The sequence below is a fragment of the Cucumis melo genome, chromosome 11, assembly GCF_025177605.1.
Source record: "Cucumis melo cultivar AY chromosome 11, USDA_Cmelo_AY_1.0, whole genome shotgun sequence".
In the NCBI taxonomy this organism is placed as follows: domain Eukaryota; kingdom Viridiplantae; phylum Streptophyta; class Magnoliopsida; order Cucurbitales; family Cucurbitaceae; genus Cucumis; species Cucumis melo.
The window spans coordinates 33,689,295-33,708,841 of NC_066867.1; the positions used below are offsets into that span (position 1 = coordinate 33,689,295).

The 19,547-nt window shown below is 35.7% G+C and overlaps 3 protein-coding genes across 4 annotated transcripts; 1 reads left to right on the forward strand and 2 right to left on the reverse strand.

Annotated features, from left to right (window-relative positions):
- Positions 1–538: 538 nt before the first annotated feature.
- Positions 539–6,744, reverse strand: LOC103499046 (peroxisome biogenesis protein 16). 2 transcript variants are annotated; one of them, XM_008461925.3, is made up of 8 exons: positions 6,029–6,744; positions 3,195–3,252; positions 2,336–2,552; positions 1,933–2,237; positions 1,570–1,838; positions 1,365–1,432; positions 1,013–1,074; positions 539–892 (listed from the first exon to the last, which is right to left on the reverse strand). In XM_008461925.3, exons 1-8 carry the CDS (start codon positions 6,095–6,097, stop codon positions 831–833), a joined length of 1,110 nt encoding a protein of 369 aa, XP_008460147.1. In that variant the 5' UTR covers positions 6,098–6,744; the 3' UTR covers positions 539–830. The 2 variants fall into 2 exon arrangements, with proteins under 2 accessions (XP_008460147.1, XP_008460148.1); XM_008461926.2 differs by having other exon boundaries at positions 3,179–3,252; positions 6,029–6,120.
- A 419-nt stretch (positions 6,745–7,163) lies between these two features.
- Positions 7,164–13,217, forward strand: LOC103499050 (ubiquitin-related modifier 1 homolog 2). Its single transcript, XM_008461932.3, has 4 exons — positions 7,164–7,322; positions 12,467–12,542; positions 12,662–12,744; positions 12,920–13,217. Exons 1-4 carry the CDS (start codon positions 7,300–7,302, stop codon positions 13,035–13,037), a joined length of 300 nt encoding a protein of 99 aa, XP_008460154.1. The 5' UTR covers positions 7,164–7,299; the 3' UTR covers positions 13,038–13,217.
- A 959-nt stretch (positions 13,218–14,176) lies between these two features.
- LOC103499051 (ATPase GET3A) lies at positions 14,177–19,462 on the reverse strand. The gene is made up of 7 exons (XM_008461934.3): positions 18,931–19,462; positions 18,508–18,626; positions 17,961–18,111; positions 17,518–17,628; positions 15,547–15,685; positions 15,349–15,464; positions 14,177–14,584 (listed from the first exon to the last, which is right to left on the reverse strand). The coding sequence occupies exons 1-7, from the start codon at positions 19,183–19,185 to the stop codon at positions 14,408–14,410; spliced, it is 1,068 nt and encodes a 355-aa protein (XP_008460156.1). The 5' UTR covers positions 19,186–19,462; the 3' UTR covers positions 14,177–14,407.
- Between the last annotated feature and the right edge of the window lie 85 nt (positions 19,463–19,547).

Consider the following 19,547-nt stretch of genomic DNA (forward strand, 5'->3'; position numbering starts at 1 on the left):
AAAAGCCTTTTTAAAAAGACTACATCAAACTTTTGGTGCTAAACATATTAAAAATGCTTTAGATTTGTTCTAGAATTGCTCAAATTCTTGTTTTTATTATTATAAAAACAAATGTTTAAAAAGTCATTTTTAATTATTTCAAACACTTTATCACTTTTAAAAGAATTTTATTTTATCCAAAATTACTATTTCTTTAAGAAGAAAATACTTTGGTCATTTGTATGCATTTCAAAAGACACGTCAAATATGTCAAATACACACTTGTTATTAATGCTTTTATCCATCTCTTTATAATGTCACTGTCTCCACCTTCACATCTATTTTGCTCTCTAATATTTCCCTTCAATAGCTAACTTTTTTTTTAAAAGCAAAATCTCTAAGCTTTTCAAAGAAACAGAACTGAAAGAAACAATGTGTGTGTGTGTGTCTTAACTGCATCTCATCTCTGCAACTTTTGTCTAGGTGTTATATATGGTAGTAATCAAATGCTGTTTTTCTAGATAAAATATCAGATTGTAAAGATCAGCTTGATCGGCAATTGATAATGAATATTAGGGTCAATTACTGCTTTAAATATAATCTACAGTCGACCTAACCTAATTACATATTTTGAAATAAAGCTACCAATACAAAATTTTCAAACTCTAAAAACATTTTATTTCACCAGTGATATAAACATAGCTAAATTACCACTCAAAATAGTTCAATACAAAAATAAATATCACCAAATATTCCTATGAAGAGTAGAAAGAAGAAGAAACCAGGAGGGAAGACTTTGAAGCTTCATTCAAGGACCAGAAAAGCATCAACTCCAATTTCCATCTCTCATCTTATGAGGCTGACATGTAAGTATATCTTGTCTGAGCTCCAACAATAAGCTCCACAATTTTTGCTGCACATCAACACAGTTAAAATCAGCCATTATTGATAGTAACAGATTTGAAAAAAATTGCATAATCTTATAACACTATAACACTAAAACAGTAAAACTATCTCAAATCCATGCAAGAACCTGTGAGGAATCCAACAAAAGGTACAGGTTCCAGAACTTTTTCGGCCCCTTCAAGTTTTCGCCTGAGGGAAATTCAACAGAAACGATTACAATTCAAAATTACAAATCCAGAATTCTAAAAGTACCTATACCATAAAAACATAAAATTGAATAACACCTCAAACGTTATCATTAAGGAGTTTATGGGATCAGTTAAAATATTAAACCATAACAACCTAAAATTACACACCGGTAACTAACTAAACAAAAGGTTACAATCTAAAAGAACTTTCAAGAACCGAAGAGTTCTGAAGCAAAACGTAACGAAAAAACAACAAACTAAATCAAATAAGAGGTTACATCACAGATGCACCTTGTATATCTCTCAAAGAATGGGTCTCTCATGAGGTAAAATGCCCAGAGCATCTTCCGTCTTCTCAGCTGAAACAAATCAAACATGCCGGATGTTAATATGAGAATGATAGTTTAAGAGTCTATGCACACGTCTTTTAACCCGAGAAAGTTATTGTGTATGAGTATGACAGTCAATTTCATGGATGGTGAACGAAGAAGCCAACCTCGTCCTTCTCAGAGTCAGAAAGGCGCAATCTCTGATCTTTTCTACTTGCTGAAGCAGAGGTAGCATATGATAGAAAGCTTGTCCCGAGGAGGTCCACAGCCAGAGAAAGAAACCAAGGAGTCCACGACCGACTCCCATACTTGCGGATTAAAAGAACGTAAATAAGCGGTCTGGTTATAAAAAGTACTTCTCCAGTTATGAAAAGAGCCCCACGATGACCCTGTTCAGACAAAATAGTGGAAAGTGTAGGCCTCTCAGGTATCGTAGCTGTAGAGACACATTTAATTGTCAGAGGACATTCCCAACAAAACAGTAGCAAGTTGGGATCATAATCAAACAAACTGATAGTATCCATAGGAACCTGGAGGATTCAATATCGCATGCTGGTGTTGAACCCGGTGCGACCATGCTGGTGGTGAAATCATCTGAGCATTTTCCCCAAACCTGCTTAATGCAGATAATGCCCTCCCTTCTAGATTCCATGGATTATGTCCATTAAGATATCCTGAAAAGCCAGATGCATGATGCCCGCCATGCTTTGTAAAAGCATTAGCTTTGTGCTGAGAAGTTGAAGTTTCCAGATGCCTTTCATTATTTGTCGTTTCGCCTCCTTCAAGAAGTATCTTGTACCCACTATTCTTGAACAGAGCTAATCTAAATAGTACCCTGAAATCCAACAACTCCGAATAAAAATGCAAAGAATACGCGATAAAAGTGTATCTGAAGATAGAAAGATGGCACTCCCACACTCAAGTGTGTCTTACTTCATAGCCTCTGTAACAGCAATGAAGTTCCATCGTTTATCATCACCATAATATTGTTGTGCAGCAACCTCAATCAATGTTTCCAAGTTTTTCAGAGCAGCTATGCACAATGAATAAGGAAATGAAGATGGCATAGTTGCGTTTACATGCATCTGGGTTGGAGCTGTTTCAATTATGTGTTCATTGACTGCAGTGATAATGCCAACAGCGGCAGAAACTGCAAAAATCCTTAAACTAGTTAATAATAGATTAGAAGTTGCAAATCATCGACTTGGTGCAAGACAAAAACTTAAGAACAAAGAAGCCAGTAACCAGTGTTCATTTCACAAGAAAATGGCAGAAAACAACAAATATAGTAGTTAATTTCACATATTTGTTGGTACCAACTCACAGTGCAGGGAGAATGGGAGATACCTTCCAGAGTTCCTAAGTTCAAACCCCTAGGAGGCTAGGATGAAAACAGAATTACTCTTTTTTAAACAAAAAAGAAGAAGAAGAAGAAGAAGAAGAAGAAGAAGAAGAAGAAGAAGAAGAAGAAGAAGAAGCCTTGCTGGTTATCTGAATTGGAGGATGAAACCTCCACAAACATTAGTTGAGGAAGGCTATGGGCATAATGCAAGAAGTAGGCCAGCACCCTAGTTAACAATGTTAAAGTGAAAAAGAGTTGAAAGTCCGTTATATATTTCTATTTTTAGAGAACAAGGTGGACTTCTTTGTTTTTCTTTCTATATAGAATTCTGTAATAAGTTTTATAAGTGAGGAAAAATAAAGACATGCATTTTCATCAACGGGGACCCAAGGACACCACAAATTCCAAGCTAAGAAGAAGCAGTCAAGTGTTACCAAAGTTTCACAAAACCTGCTTCTGGTCCAATTTCTGAATCAGAAAACCGTTCAGGAAGAAGCCACGTCAAACCCTGCATGGTATTAAGAACCATATAAGAGGTAGAAGTTTACAAACTTATACATCATTATTTCTCTCAGTTCTACAAACAGTTGACTTAAACAGTTTTAAAAAGTTGAGGAGAAATTAAGCTGCAAAATGTCAAACAAACATGAAATGACAAAAATACATCATGCACCATTGTATAATGGCACTATTTCTTTTCTAAGATAATCACTTTCAATAAAAGAAATGAAAGGAAAAACTTGCCTGAAATCACTAATCGGGCAGTATAAGAAAAAAATGCTCTTATCCATTCATCACTCGCCAAAGTAGCATACACGCACACGCATTAACATACAAGAAAAATGAGTCCCTTCTAAGAAAGGAAACCAATACACCATAAAAAATAATTAATTATTCTTAACAAACTCAAATAAACAGTTAGGCTTTCTTCCTCGAGTAATTAGCCAAACTTTTCACCTCAAGTTACAAAAATAGTTCAATTGAGCTGCATTTGGAGCTTTCATGAAAATGCCTCCTATTCACCAATCTTCACAATTAGAAACCAAGACTTGAATTTCCTCATAAACAAATGGTAATCAACTTTTACATGTTTGGATAAATTTATATAATAGCAAATGCACTAGTCGAGTTTCCCTTTTATATAGTTTTGGTTTTATGCATTGCTGGTTTTCTCATCTGTTTGTCGAAGTTGGAATAGGTTCTCCCTCCCTTAGCTTGTATCCATTGTTTGTCCTAACCACATAGATGTTTGTTCTCATAGTTTCACATCCAGAGGGTGTTTGGAGTTTCGTTCAAATCCAATGTGTTCAGTTATGGGTTGTACTCTGTTGTATTTATTTTACTTTTCTTGATTAGTTATATTTTGGGTTACAATTGGTTGTATTTGCTTTATTTTGCTTATTTTGTTTCATTGTATTTCGAGCATAAATTTATTTTCCATTTCATCAATGAAAAGTCTCATTTCTTATATATATATAATAGATTGGAAGTAATATGAAAAAATTTAATTGGCTTAGCACAATTTTCCTAAAATGAAATCTAGTAGAACCCTAATTTAATCATAGGATTATGTATCCATACAAAAGACTTAAATGAACATGATGGATAGGCTTTTGAAAGGAACGCCCCTTGGGAGGGCTTCTCTTGTAGGTCATTCCTTAGGATTTTGTTGGATCTCTCTTCTATTGGTGAGTCAGTCTTTGATGTTTCACAGAGGATCAAGATTCCAAAGAAACTCAAGTTATTTTAGTGGTAAGTTTTTATTGGTCGCGTAAACATGAAAGATAGGCTTTTGAAAAAGTCTGCCTCCACTAATGGGTCCTTTATGTTGTATTCTTTGTTGATGAGCGGAGGAAAATCTGGACCACCTTCTCTAGGAATGCCAGTTTGCGAGATATATGTGAAATGGTTTCTTTTATGAGGTTGATTTATCCCTAGCTCATCATAGGGATGTTTGTTTGATGATGGAAGAGTTCCTCCTTCATCCGCCTTCCAAAGAGAAGGTGGTTTTCTTTGGTTTTCGTGCGCATTGTTGTGGGATTTTGGGGGAGAGGAACAATAGAGTGTTTCATGGTGTGGAGAGGGACCAAATGAAGTTTGGCCTTTGGTGAGGTTCCGTGTCCTCCTTGGATTTTAGTTTCGAAGACATTTTGCAATTATTCCCTAGGCAAAAATCTTACTTAATTGTAATCTCTTTTCTTCACGGGGTTTTTTTTGTGGGCTATTTTTTAACTTTATTCATATGTCTTGTATTCTTTCTTTTTTTTCCCTCAATGAAAGCAATTGCTCTCTCTCTCTCTCTCTCTATATATATATATATACATATATACATATATATATAAAAGCCTCCAACAAGTTGAATGGCCTTCCTTTAATCCTTCCCAATTAGCACCAACCTTGACATTTCCTAAATCTTTAAACAAGATTCCACCATCCTAGTTCTATTTACAAATGGCAAGAAAATTGTTCTACAACTCTAGAGAAGATCATATACTGACAATACAGTATCGATTGAATAACCATGTCTGACAAAGTAAGGTGATTCATCTTCAGCCATTCTATTCAATTTCTCTCATTGAAAGGTAATTCCAATAGGTTGTTTTGAATTATAGTGAGGCCAAAACCAAGCAATAAATAATCAATTACACGGGCATACAATTGCTTGTGATCAAACAGTTGAAAAGGGAACTCACTAACGGGCAAATAATTTGGTATTTTCTTAAGAGCACACCCTTATAGTTAAATACCTAAACAATTTACACACAAACCATCAAAAACATCCAAATTATATCTAAGAATAAGATCCATATGAACTCAATTACGATTGGGTCTGTGTTTTAACAGTAAACGCACCTAGGTGCAGTTTACCTAAACTTTTTTCCAATTCAAAACTGAAAAAATGTTAGTGATCGACTAGTGTAAACATTCAAAACTAGTTAAACTGACCGTAGTTCAACAATCTTCATTTTCAAAGAAACAATTGAAGAAAGCAACTTAATGGTCTTTGTGCTCATGACTATCAGGTATATGGATAGGATAGCATCTGTTGGTAATTTACTCTTTTTTGTAGTAAAAAAAAAAAAACTGAAATCCACATCATGACATACATGCCAACATGCCATGTAGCTGCAGATGATGATTGAAGTAAACTAAAATAGCTTTAAAAGATGGAAATAGCACTCAACAGAGAATGTAAAAAGCTTTAAGAAGATATTAAAGAAGAAAGAAATGAACCAAATCAAATCGCAGATGACATCAAATAGAGCAAACAGTGAGTTTCTTACATTCGCAAGAGACTCAAAAGAGTGGAGATAGTCTCTGTTGTCCCTAACCCACTTCCTGTAAGCTTCCATGAGTTGAAAAAATCAGAACGCAGCGGCGAGAAAAGAAAGAAACACTTGAATCGTCTAAACACCTAGTACAAACTAAAACCCTATGATGAAACGAGGAGAAACTCCCTCGGCCAGCCAAAAGAAAACTTCCGTCTTAATTGGGAAGATATTGAGGAGGTTATGGGAAGGAAGTTCAGGGAACAAAAAGGAAGTGTTGGGGTTTGTAATGGAGGGGTTCCAAGTTCGAGGGAGAGCAGATTCGAGTGCAGAGTTGGAGTTTTCAGGGATGAAAAAAGGAAGAAGGTCAGAATTCTGAATGGGACGGGTTACGATTAGGGATGCACTTCCTTTCCTCCGAACAACTCAATTTCTTTCGAAATAGGAGACTGAACCAAACTGGAATTTGCAATCTTGATGAAACCCACAACTCCAAATTACCGCTGCCAATCTAAAAAAAACTCCATTATCGCTCTATAAAATTAGTTTCACTTGTTCATCATTTTCCATAGAGAGAGAGAGAGAGACACGCGCGCACACACACAATTCACAAACTAAAACTAGACGTCAATATCCTTGCGAACAAACAAAAAAATTATATCTTTATCTATTCTATTGCCGCAAATATCTATAATTCTACCTTGGGACTACAAAATTGTAATCTCCTTCTTCTTTTTTCCCTTTCCTTTTCTTTTAAACGCATCGTCATTACCATTTTTTATCAACTATTTTGGGATGCCAAAAATATAATCTGGCTAAGTTTTTTCCTTTTTTTTCTTCTTTATATATCTTTGCAAACATCGCATCAATTTCAAATTATTAAAATGAAACATTGTAGCAAGAGTTAGGGTTGAGAGCAAGTGAGTGAAGCAAAAATTGAGTTTTAAAAAGTTGGATCAACATTAGAGAGTTGATTAATATATGTAATGTAAATAATCAACATTAGAGAGTGAGTATTAATTAGGACGATGTATTTAGAAAAAATTGGCAAAATATTTAATCGTAAATAAATAAACAAGTTAGTATTGATAATGAAGTTACTTGCTTTTAAAGGTCGAGGAGTCCTATTAATTAAGAATAAATAAATAATTAAAAAAAAAAAACTAACTTTTGCGAACACTATATAAATATTTTATACTCTAAATAGAATAGGGCATGTAACCCAAAGCTGTGATCTTTGTCTTCGTCTCTCCAGGGTTTTAGGGTTCCGCGGAACGAAATTGAAAATGCAATTGACACTTGAATTTGGGTAATTCTCTCTCTTCTTCAACTCTACTTTGAAGAAAAAATTCCCAGTTGTTTGATTACTCAGATCTAGGACAACTAAACTGTGATCCCGGAACACAAAATGATGGCTTTTGTTTCCGGGGAGGTCAGAAATCAGAATAAATATTGCACTCAATCCTGTTTTTATCTTTTTTCGCACCTCACGAACTCTAATTCCTCTATCCGTGTTTGTCCTTAAAAGATCGATTGTTTTCTCAATTTGAACAAACTATTACGTTCATGAACTTTGTGCACTAATGTGGTATCGCGATATTGTTGTTTGCGTTTAGCTGTCAATGGTTCAAAATTTACTCGCATTCTATAGAGGTTATTGGAATCAAAACATAATTTTGTTTGAATGTCCCGTTGCTTCATTGCCTCCATATCACAGTCATTCCCGATCTGCCCCTTCGTCTAACATCTTTTTTAGCATGTTCCAGCTTGTAAACGACGCTCAGTTGTTATCTCATTGGATTGTATATAAATTGGATAGTTATAATCAGTTCTTCATCATGTTCAACTTCTACTTGTGTTATGTTGAACTTTTTGGCTGGATTGCATTTTTTGCTATTTATAACCATTAGGTATATCAGATACAATTGCATGTGTTGTTTCAACAATTCTTCAGCATCTGGTGGCAACTTTTGATCTCAGGCATTGTTTACAGTGCTTTCATTTTTTTTTTACTCCATTTGTAGTGCCCTCTGTTTCCTCCCCACCAAAACTAAAAAGAAGGAAAATAAATAATGTGGCAGTATGCCAGTGTCTTAAGTATGTGGTGTAAACTACCCAAGGATTTTGAATGAATATTATTCTGCCTCCCAAAGGGAGGGTAGGGCTTTAGTTATAGAAGATTTAATACAAAGTTAGTTACTAAGTAACTAACTGAATTGTTTACACCATAGTCCACCCCCCAACACTAAACTCGCCCTCGAGCTGGGTCAGCAAGCTGGAACCCATCTGGGGCGTGGTATTTCTTTAAGTCAACCACATTAAAAACTGGGTTGATATTCAACTCTTCTGGTAGTTTTACCTTGTAGGCATTAGGATCATATTTTGTTAGCACTTTGCAAGGGCCAATCTGCTTATCTTTCAACTTTCCGTAAGTTCCGGCTGGGAACCTATTTTTTCTTAAGGGTGCCATAACAAGGTCTCTCACTTGTAAGTGAACTTCTCTTCTCTTCTTATCTTTCTCTTCTTTATAGGATGCTGTATTTTTTTATTAAGTGATCATAGACTTCTTTATGAAGCTTCTGTACACGGTTTGTCATCTCTTCTGCTTCATTATGTATATTCACACCAGTAGGTAAGCTAGCTATATCAAAAGTGAGTCTAGGAGCTTTAGTGTAGACAACATCAAAGGGACATTTACCGGTGGTTCTGTTTTTCATATTATTAAAGAAAAATTCAGCTTGTGCGAGAACCATGTCCCATTGTTTTGGGTGTATTCCACTCAAGCATCAAATTACGTTCCCCAATGACCTATTAGTAACTTCAGTCTGGTCATCAGTTTGAGGGTGCGAGATGATGCTGAATTTGTGTGTAGTATCAAATTTCTTCCTAAGAGTCCTCCTAAAGTGGCTAAGGAATTTAACATTCCTATCTGAAACAATGGTCTTAGGAATTCCATGAAGTCTCACAATTTCTCTAAAGAAAAGGGTGGCAACATAAACTGCATCATTAGTCTTTTGCAAGCGAGGAAATGGGCCATCTTGTTGAATCTGTCCACTACTACCATGACAGCATCGAATCCCCTTTAAGTCTTAGGCAAGCCAACAGCAAAATCAACTGAAAGATCTTCCTAAATATTCATAGGAATCGGTAGGGGAGAATATAAACCAGCATTACTTGTAGTCCCTTTAGCTCTTTGGCGTTTGGCGCACAACACATCTTTTCTCAAAGTTATTAGTATCCCTTCTTGCTTGTGGCCAATAAAATCTTGGGTTGATTAGATGAAAAGTTTTGTCCTGACCAAAGTGACCAGCTAGGCCTCCAGCTTGAGCTTCTTTGATTAGAGCTTCTCTTAGCGATGTAGGGATGCATAGTTGATCTCCTCTGAAGAGGAATCCTTCAATAATGTGGAAATCTTCCATATGAAGATGGTCAGTGCAGTCACGCCATATTTTCCCAAAATCTTCATCATCTTTATACAATTCTAGGAGATGATCAAAAGCAATGATCACGGCTGAGAGAGGATGGTTAATAATGTGCCTTTTCTACTCAAAGCATTAGCTACCTTATTCTCTTTCTCGACTTGGTGTTTGATGGAGAACTCGAAACGTTGGATGTAAGATATCCAATGGGCATGCATTCATCTGATATTTTTCTATGCTTGTAAGTACTTCAAAGAGAAATGATCTGTGAGTAAGACAAACACTTTGGATAATCGACAGTGTTCCCATTGCTTCAGAGCCCTCACAAGAGCATAGAATTTCTACTCATAGGTACTCCATGACTGTCTAGAAATGTTTAGCTTTTCACTAAAGAACTCCACTGGATGGCCCACTTGGGATAAAACAGCTCCTATTTGGGCTCCACAAGCATCCACGGCAACTTCAAAAGAACTATCAAACTCGGGAAGCTTCAAAACTAGATGACTGTTGAGCTTCAATTTCATGATGTTAAAACTGTCTAGTTGGCATCTTCCCCACGAAAAACATCCTTTCTTGAAGTAGTCTGTTATGGGAGCTGTTAGGGAGCTAAAATTCTTTATGAATTTTCTGTAAAAGGATGCCAATCCCATGAAAGCTTACACCTCTTTTATTGACTTTGGAATTGGCCAATTAACAATAGCTTCAACTTTTGCCTCATCCATTTTTACTTGATTGTTGCCAACGATAAAGCCTAGGAATGATATCTCCTTAGTACAAAATGTACATTTCTTCATGTTGATGTATAACTCTTTCTCCTCCAAAGCTTTGAACGCCAGCTTTAGGTGCTGATAGTGGTTTTCCCCATTTCTGCTATTCATTAAAATATCGTCAAAATAAACAACAAATTTGTTTAAGGAGTGGAGTACTTGGTGCATTAGGTGCATAAACATGCTTGGGGCATTGGAAGGCCAAAATGCATCACAAGCCATTCCAACAACCCTTCAGTTGTATTAAAGGCAGTCTTCCATTCATCTCTAGGCCAAATACAAATGTGTTGGTAACCACTCTTCAAATCCACCTTTGAAAATTAAGAGTTCCCCTCAATTGGTCCAGTAAATTACTGATTTGGATAGGGAAGTGGTGTTTGACTGTTATTCCATTAATGGCTCTACTATCAACACACATTCTTTAGATTCCATTCTTCTTTGGAGTCAACAATGGCGGGACTGCACAAGGGCTTATACTTGGTTGTATGTGGTCTTTTTTCAAGAGCTCTTCAATATGTTGGTGTAGGATGGCATATTCATTTGGACTCATTCTGTAACGAGGAAGATGAGGAAGCGAGGATCCAGGCAAGAGATCGATACTATGTTGAATATCCCACAAAGGAGGGAGCTTTGAAGGTTCATCTTTGATACTTGGATATTGATCCAATAGATCTTGGATTTTCGGAGGAATATTTCCAGAGGAGTCATTTAAAGCATGGTCTGCAATAACAAGACCCAAAACAACAGTTTCTTTCTCTCTATGAAATTGCTTTCCACTTACAGTGATAAAGATATGGTTGCCCGAATGCTTTGCATTAATGCCATCCTCATCCTTTTTATTGACCAAAAGTAAAACTATTTTCTTGTTCATCCACTGAAACTCGTATGTGTTCTCTCCCTTTATGTTTTGATTAAGTGTCATATTGCCAAGGCCTCCCAAGTAGAATATGGCAGACGTCCATATCAAGAACGTCATACACAATCCGATCTTTGTAGCTTCCTCCAAGTGCTACCCATTCTCCATTAGATTTGTATGGGCTCCCAAACAATGGAATTCTTCAATATAATCAGCTATAGCCCGACCTCCCTATCGATAGCTTTGGTATTGATTATAAAGTGTTTGTTCATAGTTAGGAGGGAGAAATCTTGCCTTCATTAGTTTCTTCATTTTCTCCCCTTTTACCATTTCTTTTCCTATTCACCTCTACTTGCTCCCATCATGCTGACGTGCCAACTTTTAGCTTTAGTGCTACTAAGTGAACCTTCTTTCTTTTAGGCGTATTCATATAGTTGAAGAAGTTCTTGGTATTCTTTAGCCAATCTAGAAAAATCTCAAGGTTCCTCTTGCTCTCATAGTTAGGTAAATCAATCTTCATTTTATAATCAGTAGGTTCTCCTCTCCTTTCACCGTAATGAGCTTGAAATCTTCTCCTATAGCCATCGTTTTCTCTATCTTGCTCCTCATCATTCGAAGAACTCCAATCTTGGAATTCTTGGTTGCGGTCTTGGAATCTTAGAAGCGGTTCTTGATGTTCTTGATTGAGACTTCGATCTTGAGTTTGTATCTTCCTTCTTGATCATTTTTTCTTAATCTTTGCTGTCCAGCTCCATGAACGTCACATTGTCCCCACTGATAAACAATCTCTGGGCACTCTTCAGGGATTTTTTTGAAGAGGAGTTGTCACATCTAACCTTTGCAAGACCTCATTCAATGCTCTCTCAATTCTCTCCTCTGAAGCTTCCATGGACAGCGTCTCAAGGAGGTTCTTGGAGAGAGGACGAGGTATCTTCTGCCTCTTGATTCGGAGCGGGTTGCTCAGCTGCCACAAGTGACATTCCACTCCGAATAGGCATAGATCCCGAGAGCGTAAATGCTTTGATACCAATTTGGTGTAAACTACCAAAGGGAATTTGAATGAATATTGTTATGCCTCCCAAAGGGAGGATAGGGCTTTATTTATAGAAGATTTAATACAAAGTTAGTTACTAAGTAACTAACATAGAAGATTTAATACAAAGTTAGTTACTAAGTAATTAACTGGTAACTAACTGAATTTTTACACCAGTATGGTTTTCTGCAATACTAGAAATGATATTTCCATACGCTTCTAGGTTGCATTATAATTTGAATCTTTTATGAATGTAAAAAGTGGAAGGGAAAATATATTAACAAGGGTACATTTACGAAGAATATCACTTATTGGGTTTTATTTTTCAGCTAGTATTTATACGATGGACATGACATTAACATTAGACTTTAAATGCAGTGGAGGATTGGAGTTACTATGTAACTCTGTAAAGATCCACAATGTCAGCATTGATCCCGAAAATGGAGTGGGAAAGGTAAACTATATTTTTCAACTAGTTAATGAAAGATCCAAGTCAACATCAGACCAAATTTCCGTGCTTTATCCCTCTGTTTATTGAGCAAGTTTAATGTTTTCGTTTGAAATTGTTCTCAGTTAATTATGAAGGATTTGCTCTCTTGGGTTCGAGCTAACCTGATCAAGGAGCGGCCGGAAATGTTTATGAAAGGCGACACTGTGTAAGTTGTAAAAGAAACATCTTGTTAATTTATAAATTTTGTTTCATATTTTGGAGATATAGGAACTCATTTGAATGAGAGGAGAAAATGAAAGTGGGCAGCAGAAAATTTGTGAAGTATTGTGAGTAGTATCAAATTTGTAGCTGACGGTGTGATGGTTTCAAATGTCCTGCAGAAGACCTGGTGTTCTGGTGCTTGTAAATGATTGTGATTGGGAGCTTAGTGGGCAGCTTGACACAACATTGGAAGAGAAAGACGTGGTAGTGTTCATATCCACCTTGCATGGAGGCTAGCTTCATCAGTAATACCTTTTTCATTATGTATCTACTAAACAGTTATCTGAGATAATATGGTACTTGGGCGTTTTAACCTTAAAAAATCTGTACTTTTTATGAACTTCCCCACCCACCATATGATATTGACACATTATTACCTTAAAATGTATACATGGTAATCTCGATCAAATTTTGATATGAGGCTTGTGAAATCATTCCTTTGGGGGTATTCACGTTGATTAACTGAATAAAGTAGAAGGAAGGGTATATTTTAGGACGGGTTAGTTTTATTCTAAGTTCCTATTGTTTCAACAGTCCTTTTCAGTCCTTAAAAAGACTGTCCTGTTGTAGTTCATGAGGCCACACATGCCTGCACTCTTCAATAATAACACAATTTTCATTCTGGATGGATATCCTGGTTGCTGATCTTTAAATTATTTTAGCCAAATATTAATTTTTGTTTATTGAATGCGTGAGGATTTTTTTTTTTTTTTTTAATTTCTTGCCCTCAAACCTACATCTTCGAGTTCCATTATGATTTCAATGAAGAAGTTAATGAACGGGTTATTAAAAATATACTAAAAGTTAAAAGGGTTAAAATGAAAATTACAATATTGAAACAATAGAAACATGATCGAAGGTAATTATATAATTTCCAAGTGAAGGTGGACTTTTTTTGTTCCACAGCCTCATGATAAATGATGAGAATAAAAACAAGGAATCTCGAAGGTTTCAATCTTATTTAAATTACAAGCTCAGTCTGTATACTACTTGATTTCTTGAAAGGTTTAATCGAAAAATTAAATCCGTCTTAAATGTGTACCAGGTTTTCACACTTTCCACCTCTGGTCCAATAGGTACTTAAATTTTTTAATTCAGCATTTGTAGAACTCACATATCCACTAGAAAGAGGTTGATTTATAATTAAGAGTTCAACTAGTTTCTTTTTTCTAAACAGAAAAAAATTGAATACTTGAGAGAAGGGGGATATTAGACACAAAAATAAAGCTTCAACATTTTAGATAAATGTCATCTACTAGACAAAACTAAAAATTCATAATATTTGATAGCCATTTGAATCTCGCAATTTTGGAATGGTCTCTCGTAATGTCAGCTAGCATTAGGAAATAAAACTTGAAAACAAAAGATGAAGAAAATGGAACAATGAATGAACAACTATATATTAACCAGAAAATGGATACACCAGAAAATACTCCAAAATAAATATAAGCTAATTAAAAAGCAGCCTACGCAGCATTGTTTAACCTGGGATGCCACTTTCGAGATTATAATTTTCGAAAAATAAATTCAAAGAAAAGATGAACAAATAAAAACAAAAGACAAAGGAAAATAGGGAGTTGAGGAAAAGAAAGGGTGTAGTGAGGGCTCTACGCCTTTTGCTTCCCTTTTCTAATTCTATCAAGCTCAGTTTCAGCATCATTCAGTTGCTGCTTCAACGTTGATATTTTTCTCTCCAATTCTTCTATTGAATCTCTGCTGGTCGTTGGTTCATATGGGCTCAAAAAATGACCTGAAAAGTCCTTTAGAGCTTCAACCCCAGTCACCTACAATACAATCCACAACAAGTTTACAAATGATAACAACTCTTGATAATCTTTTTTATTTTTCTTTCCAGTTTCTGTTTCTGTTTTCAAAACGGCATTTAATATCACTATTCATGCGTAAGATTGATACAACAGAGATCGCAGGTAAAATACCAACCTTTAAGTATAACCTAGAGCAGACAATGGGCCGTATACAATTCATAGTGTTCTTGTATATATATTTCAAGTGCTTAGAAAGTTATTCTAAAAATGGTCAGACCTGTTAAAAAAGACGCTGCTTACTACTAACATAGCGTCGGGTGAATTAGAAAAAGGGCAGGGTACCAATGGCATTTCTGCCTTCTGTTTTCAAGGTCTACCAAACTTCAATGATTACAAACAAGAGAACGACAGGTTTAGAAAACAAAATATAACGTTACTTATATACATACATATATCTACATACATACACGTATGTATATACACACATTAGATACAGACACGTATGTATAGATACAGACACGTACGTATAGATACAGACACGTATGTATAGATACAGACATGTATATTTGTTCTAGCAAATTTTCAAGATTATTCTTGAACAGCCCCCAAGTGCCTTTTCCATTCAAGACATAGAACTAAACCCAATGCCAGACATGAAAGAATAAAGCCCTATATTTTTACTTGAGAACCATCAATCAAATATTACCACAGAATTTTATGGACTAAAGACTAATCTCGATATGTATAGAGACGTCCCCAAAGATAACACATTTTAGTTGTACCTCTTGAGGCAGCAATGGCAACTTGGTGATGTGGAAGTCATCGTACAACATGTAAAATTGGTCGAGATATTTCTGTTGCATCCGCATTCTTGCTTTCAGTAACTTGGATTCAACATCTAAAATGGCAGGCACATTGTGGTTAAGAAACAGAGAAGATCCAATCGTTTTAGAAAATATGTATGGAATCAACTGTCAAACCTTCATCATCAAAAAGTACTTGATTAATGATAATATTGTGAGTATCAATCTCGAACTTGGTAAGTTCTTGAACTAGTCTCTCTGTTTCATAAAGCGAGAGAAACTCGGGAATGCAGACACAGACAAATGTAGTCAAATCCTGCAAACAGAGAATTTTTTAGGTTGAACACAGCTTTTGTTGAGACTAAAAAAAATGTTTTAGGTTAAAAACAGGCCACAAAAGAGTCTCAAGTTTAACCAGACAAATACACAAGTACATTTAGCATATGTGGGAAAATGGGGATTCAAATCTCCAACCTCAAGGGAAGGAGTATGTGCCAATTATCGCTTACTGCTGAGTTATATTCATGTTCGTTATAAAACCTCAAACTTTAATCCTCACTCTCATCAAATTCCACACGTTGTTTTCTGTCATTTACCTGTCGTAGTTATATAATCACCTTTACCACAGACTATAAAATTGAAGAAAAGAATTGAGCTTTAAAAGGTTTAAAAGCTAAAATAGATAATGAAAGTTTAACGATAAAAAATCAAACTTTCAAAAGTCATGTAGCAAATTAACTACCACACTAGACCCAAAGATATGGAAGTCCATGTAATTTTAATTGTAGTACAAGAGCAGTTCTCATACATATTTTTCAAAGTCAAAATTATATTATACTTTGGAGGTGCTTGAACAAGGATGGATCCCTGTGGCGCAGGGTTACAAAAGAAGAATACGGGACTTCCTCCACAGATTCTTGCCCAAAGCAAGCTATGATATCCTATACAGGATATCCTGCCAAAGAGATGGAAAAACGCCCACCAAATGGTCTTCAATCATTGAGGTTATAGTTTGCGAGAGGAACTAGTATTTACACCCAAAAAATAGCCAATTTTCAAATAGAATATAAGTCTAAGTTTCATTTTATTTTATTTTTGATAAAATTATGACTTTCAATGAAAAAAGAAATGAAAGCACAAGGACATAAAAAAAACTAAGTCCACAAAAGAAAAAGGGGTCCCACCAACCAAGATAGTGCCTAGAATAATTACAGAAAAAAAAAAGAAAAAAAAACTTCAAAGTCAAGGTTGAAGCCCGCAAAGAAACATGAAACCTAAAAAGGTTTCAAACACCGCTAGGCTCCTTGGCCATCCCTTTAAATGATATATTGTTCCTTTCACCCCAAAGATTCCACATGAGAGCACACACTTCCACCACCCACAAAGAAATGACCCTCCTCGCGAAAAATATAGAAAATTGGTGTATTTTCCACTAAGTTAATTGGAATTAATAAGAATGGTTGTTTCACTCTTTCACTCGTCATTCTTTCAATTAGTAGGAATAACTTAACTTGATCCGGGGTTTTCTTTGTACTACTTGAAATGAGAGGAACCATAAATTTTTCTGTGAAAAGCAGAAACCTTGGAATAGGTCGTTTTTCTGGTGGTCACTTAATGTAAATTGTCTCCCATTTTTAAGCTCTACAGTGCTCCTAAACTTTGTCCAACTGAGAAATTTTATGTACCTCCTTTGAATTGGGATTTCTCCAACTGTATTTTTTTCAATTATAATAAGAGAAATTCCGATCAGTTCAGCAATGGCAATTGCATCTAGCAAGTAGCAACTAGAAGTATATTGATATTTTACTTTCATAAACTATGCATGGGAAAAAAACATTGCAGGTATTTATTAACTATGCCCAACATAATTTTTGTCCACTCAAACCTGCTCTACCCTAGTTTCTACTCTATCATAATTTTGAAAACATTGTCCTTGTCGGAAATTTAAGAGAAGTTACAGAGAGTGTTCGCGTGTTTCCAATGAACTTCTAATACATAAGACTAGGAGTTCTTTCAGTTTCTTCTAATACTTGTTCTTGGTTGGAAAAATGCTACTAGACAAGAAAACAGAAAAGGGGTGCAAATAATTACAAGAGAAATCATAATAATAACAATAATCATAAATGAGTATAAAACAGATGCTCTTACAGGATCTTTGAATTGTCTATTAACTTGTTCAATCACATCTTTCATCCCTTCCAGTCTTCCCAGAATTGCATCCTCACCAAACTCATCATCAACACCAAACATACGGGTCATCTGTTGAAGAAAGTTTCAGACTAGGTAGTTACCTTTATATTGTAACACAACCTTTGTAGTTCTGGAAACCAAAAGATGGCAAGAAAAATAATTTCTAGATATTTTTAAGGAAGCTACTTGCCCAAATCACACACACACACACACAGAAGTGTTAATAAGAATACTGAAATTGCACATACCCAATAAGTTGAGGAAATAATTTTACGTTAGATTCTCCAAATGAAACTAATATAACAAAATCCTTAACTTCTTGAGAAAAAGATATGAAAATCAAATGCTCATGTCTAAAATGCAAAATAATAGCATCATTGTTATCAAAACAGAAAGGATACCTGACCCAATAAGCCTCCAAATTTACTTTTCAAAGACATTATCTTTGAAAGCCCTTTCTCTAAAGTTGATGGAAATTGCAACAGCCGCAGAGTGTGGCCAGTTGGAGCCGTGTCAAATACAATTACAGAATAATCCATTGTTTGTACTAATCTGGAGACAAACAATTTGTAAAATATAACCATGTTAATAAACATAAACCTGATATTATTTTATTTTTTCTTCTGATAGAGTGGATAGTGATTTGAAGGCACAAAATAATAGAGTGCTTCTAGCCCCAAGCTAGCCCACCAAAAAAGTTATCTTGCAATGGAAGTTTAGTCATGACAAGTGATCACTATGAGTTATGACAAACTTTGCCAGTTTCCAAGTCCCAAGCCTAACAGATGGTATATGATCAACAGAGAACCAGATTAACATTTCAGATAGAATAATAACAAGTACTCAAACTTATAGTCCTAGAACTGCCATGTAAACTTCATTTGAAAACCGTGCATTATATCTCAAGATTGTAGTATACAGATCAGAGATGAAGAAAAAGTTTCTTACTTGAGCATCTCTGCAAAGCTCATTGCCTCGTCAATTCCAGGAATAGCATTAGCTAGCTCAGAAAATAAGCCATCCATCCCCTCGCCTACTTCTTCATTTTCCACAGTAGGATCCACTTCCTGCATAGCAATGTTGCTCAGCGTCATCGACAACAATCCACAGCAGGAAATCAGCTAGTAAAATCGTCGAATTGGAACGATAACATGCAGAAATAAAATTTTAGGCATTTCTTCCCACCAAGTTCTCCAGAAACACTTCCAAAAAGACCATATAAAAAAATCGATATAAAATCAAGATTCAAACCAAACCAACATGAAATTGTAAATCGATATATGTATTGCCTGGGCAACCGCGTGCGTGGGGAACCGGATTACAACACGCAAAAGGCTTCAGAAAGGAAAATGAAAAAGAAAAGAGACACACCATGGCATAGAGATTGGAGAAGCCATTAACCAAGGTGGGTGCCTTGGTGAATCTCTGCTGAAAGGCATCGCTGAGATTGTGAGCCGGGTCGGTGGAGATAATCAAAACAGAGGATCTGACACGGGAGAGAAGGATGGAGAGGATGGAGCTGCAGGTGGTCTTTCCGACACCGCCTTTGCCACCAACAAAAACCCATTTAAGAGACTCTTGATCCAGTAGATTCTGAACCGTACCTTCTGGTAATTCTTCGGCCATCTTTTGGGGCTCCCAAGATTATCTCTCTTCTCCTCTCTCTCTGTGTCTATAAGAGAGACTGGCGACTGGCGACTGGAGTAGGCTTTGAATGTGATCGCGGATTTGGGAATTGAAAGCGAAGGAATGAAGTGGCCGATCTTCTTCTTCTTCCTCTTCCAAAGGAAATCAATTTACAGGAGGAGTTTCGAGTCCGATTCGAGAACAAAAAAAAAGCGATTACCGATTATCTCCACTTACTTCCTTTTTTATTTCTTTATTTAATTTATTTTTAAGTAGAATAGAACTTATTTTTTTGCTAATCCAGTTCAAATCATATATATATATATAGACCCCAACATATTCAAAATTAAAAAAAAAAAATT

Bases quoted from the DNA above. Each gene is read 5' to 3' on its own strand.
- LOC103499046 (XM_008461925.3), bottom strand. From the start codon at position 6,097: ATGGAAGCTTACAGGAAGTGGGTTAGGGACAACAGAGACTATCTCCAC. The intron at 2,238-2,335 runs GTAAGACACACT...GTTGGATTTCAG, and splicing joins GCTGTTACAGAGGCTATGAA to GGTACTATTTAGATTAGCTC. The intron at 1,433-1,569 runs GTTGGCTTCTTC...GATTTGTTTCAG, and splicing joins CTGACTCTGAGAAGGACGAG to CTGAGAAGACGGAAGATGCT.
- LOC103499050 (XM_008461932.3), top strand. From the start codon at position 7,300: ATGCAATTGACACTTGAATTTGG. The intron at 7,323-12,466 runs GTAATTCTCTCT...CTTTAAATGCAG, and splicing joins CAATTGACACTTGAATTTGG to TGGAGGATTGGAGTTACTAT. The intron at 12,543-12,661 runs GTAAACTATATT...AATTGTTCTCAG, and splicing joins CCGAAAATGGAGTGGGAAAG to TTAATTATGAAGGATTTGCT.
- LOC103499051 (XM_008461934.3), bottom strand. From the start codon at position 19,185: ATGGCCGAAGAATTACCAGAAGGTACGGTTCAGAATCTACTGGATCAA. The intron at 18,112-18,507 runs GTAAGAAACTTT...GTTTGTCTCCAG, and splicing joins AGCTTTGCAGAGATGCTCAA to ATTAGTACAAACAATGGATT. The intron at 15,686-17,517 runs GTAAGAGCATCT...CTCTGTTTGCAG, and splicing joins ATAGACAATTCAAAGATCCT to GATTTGACTACATTTGTCTG.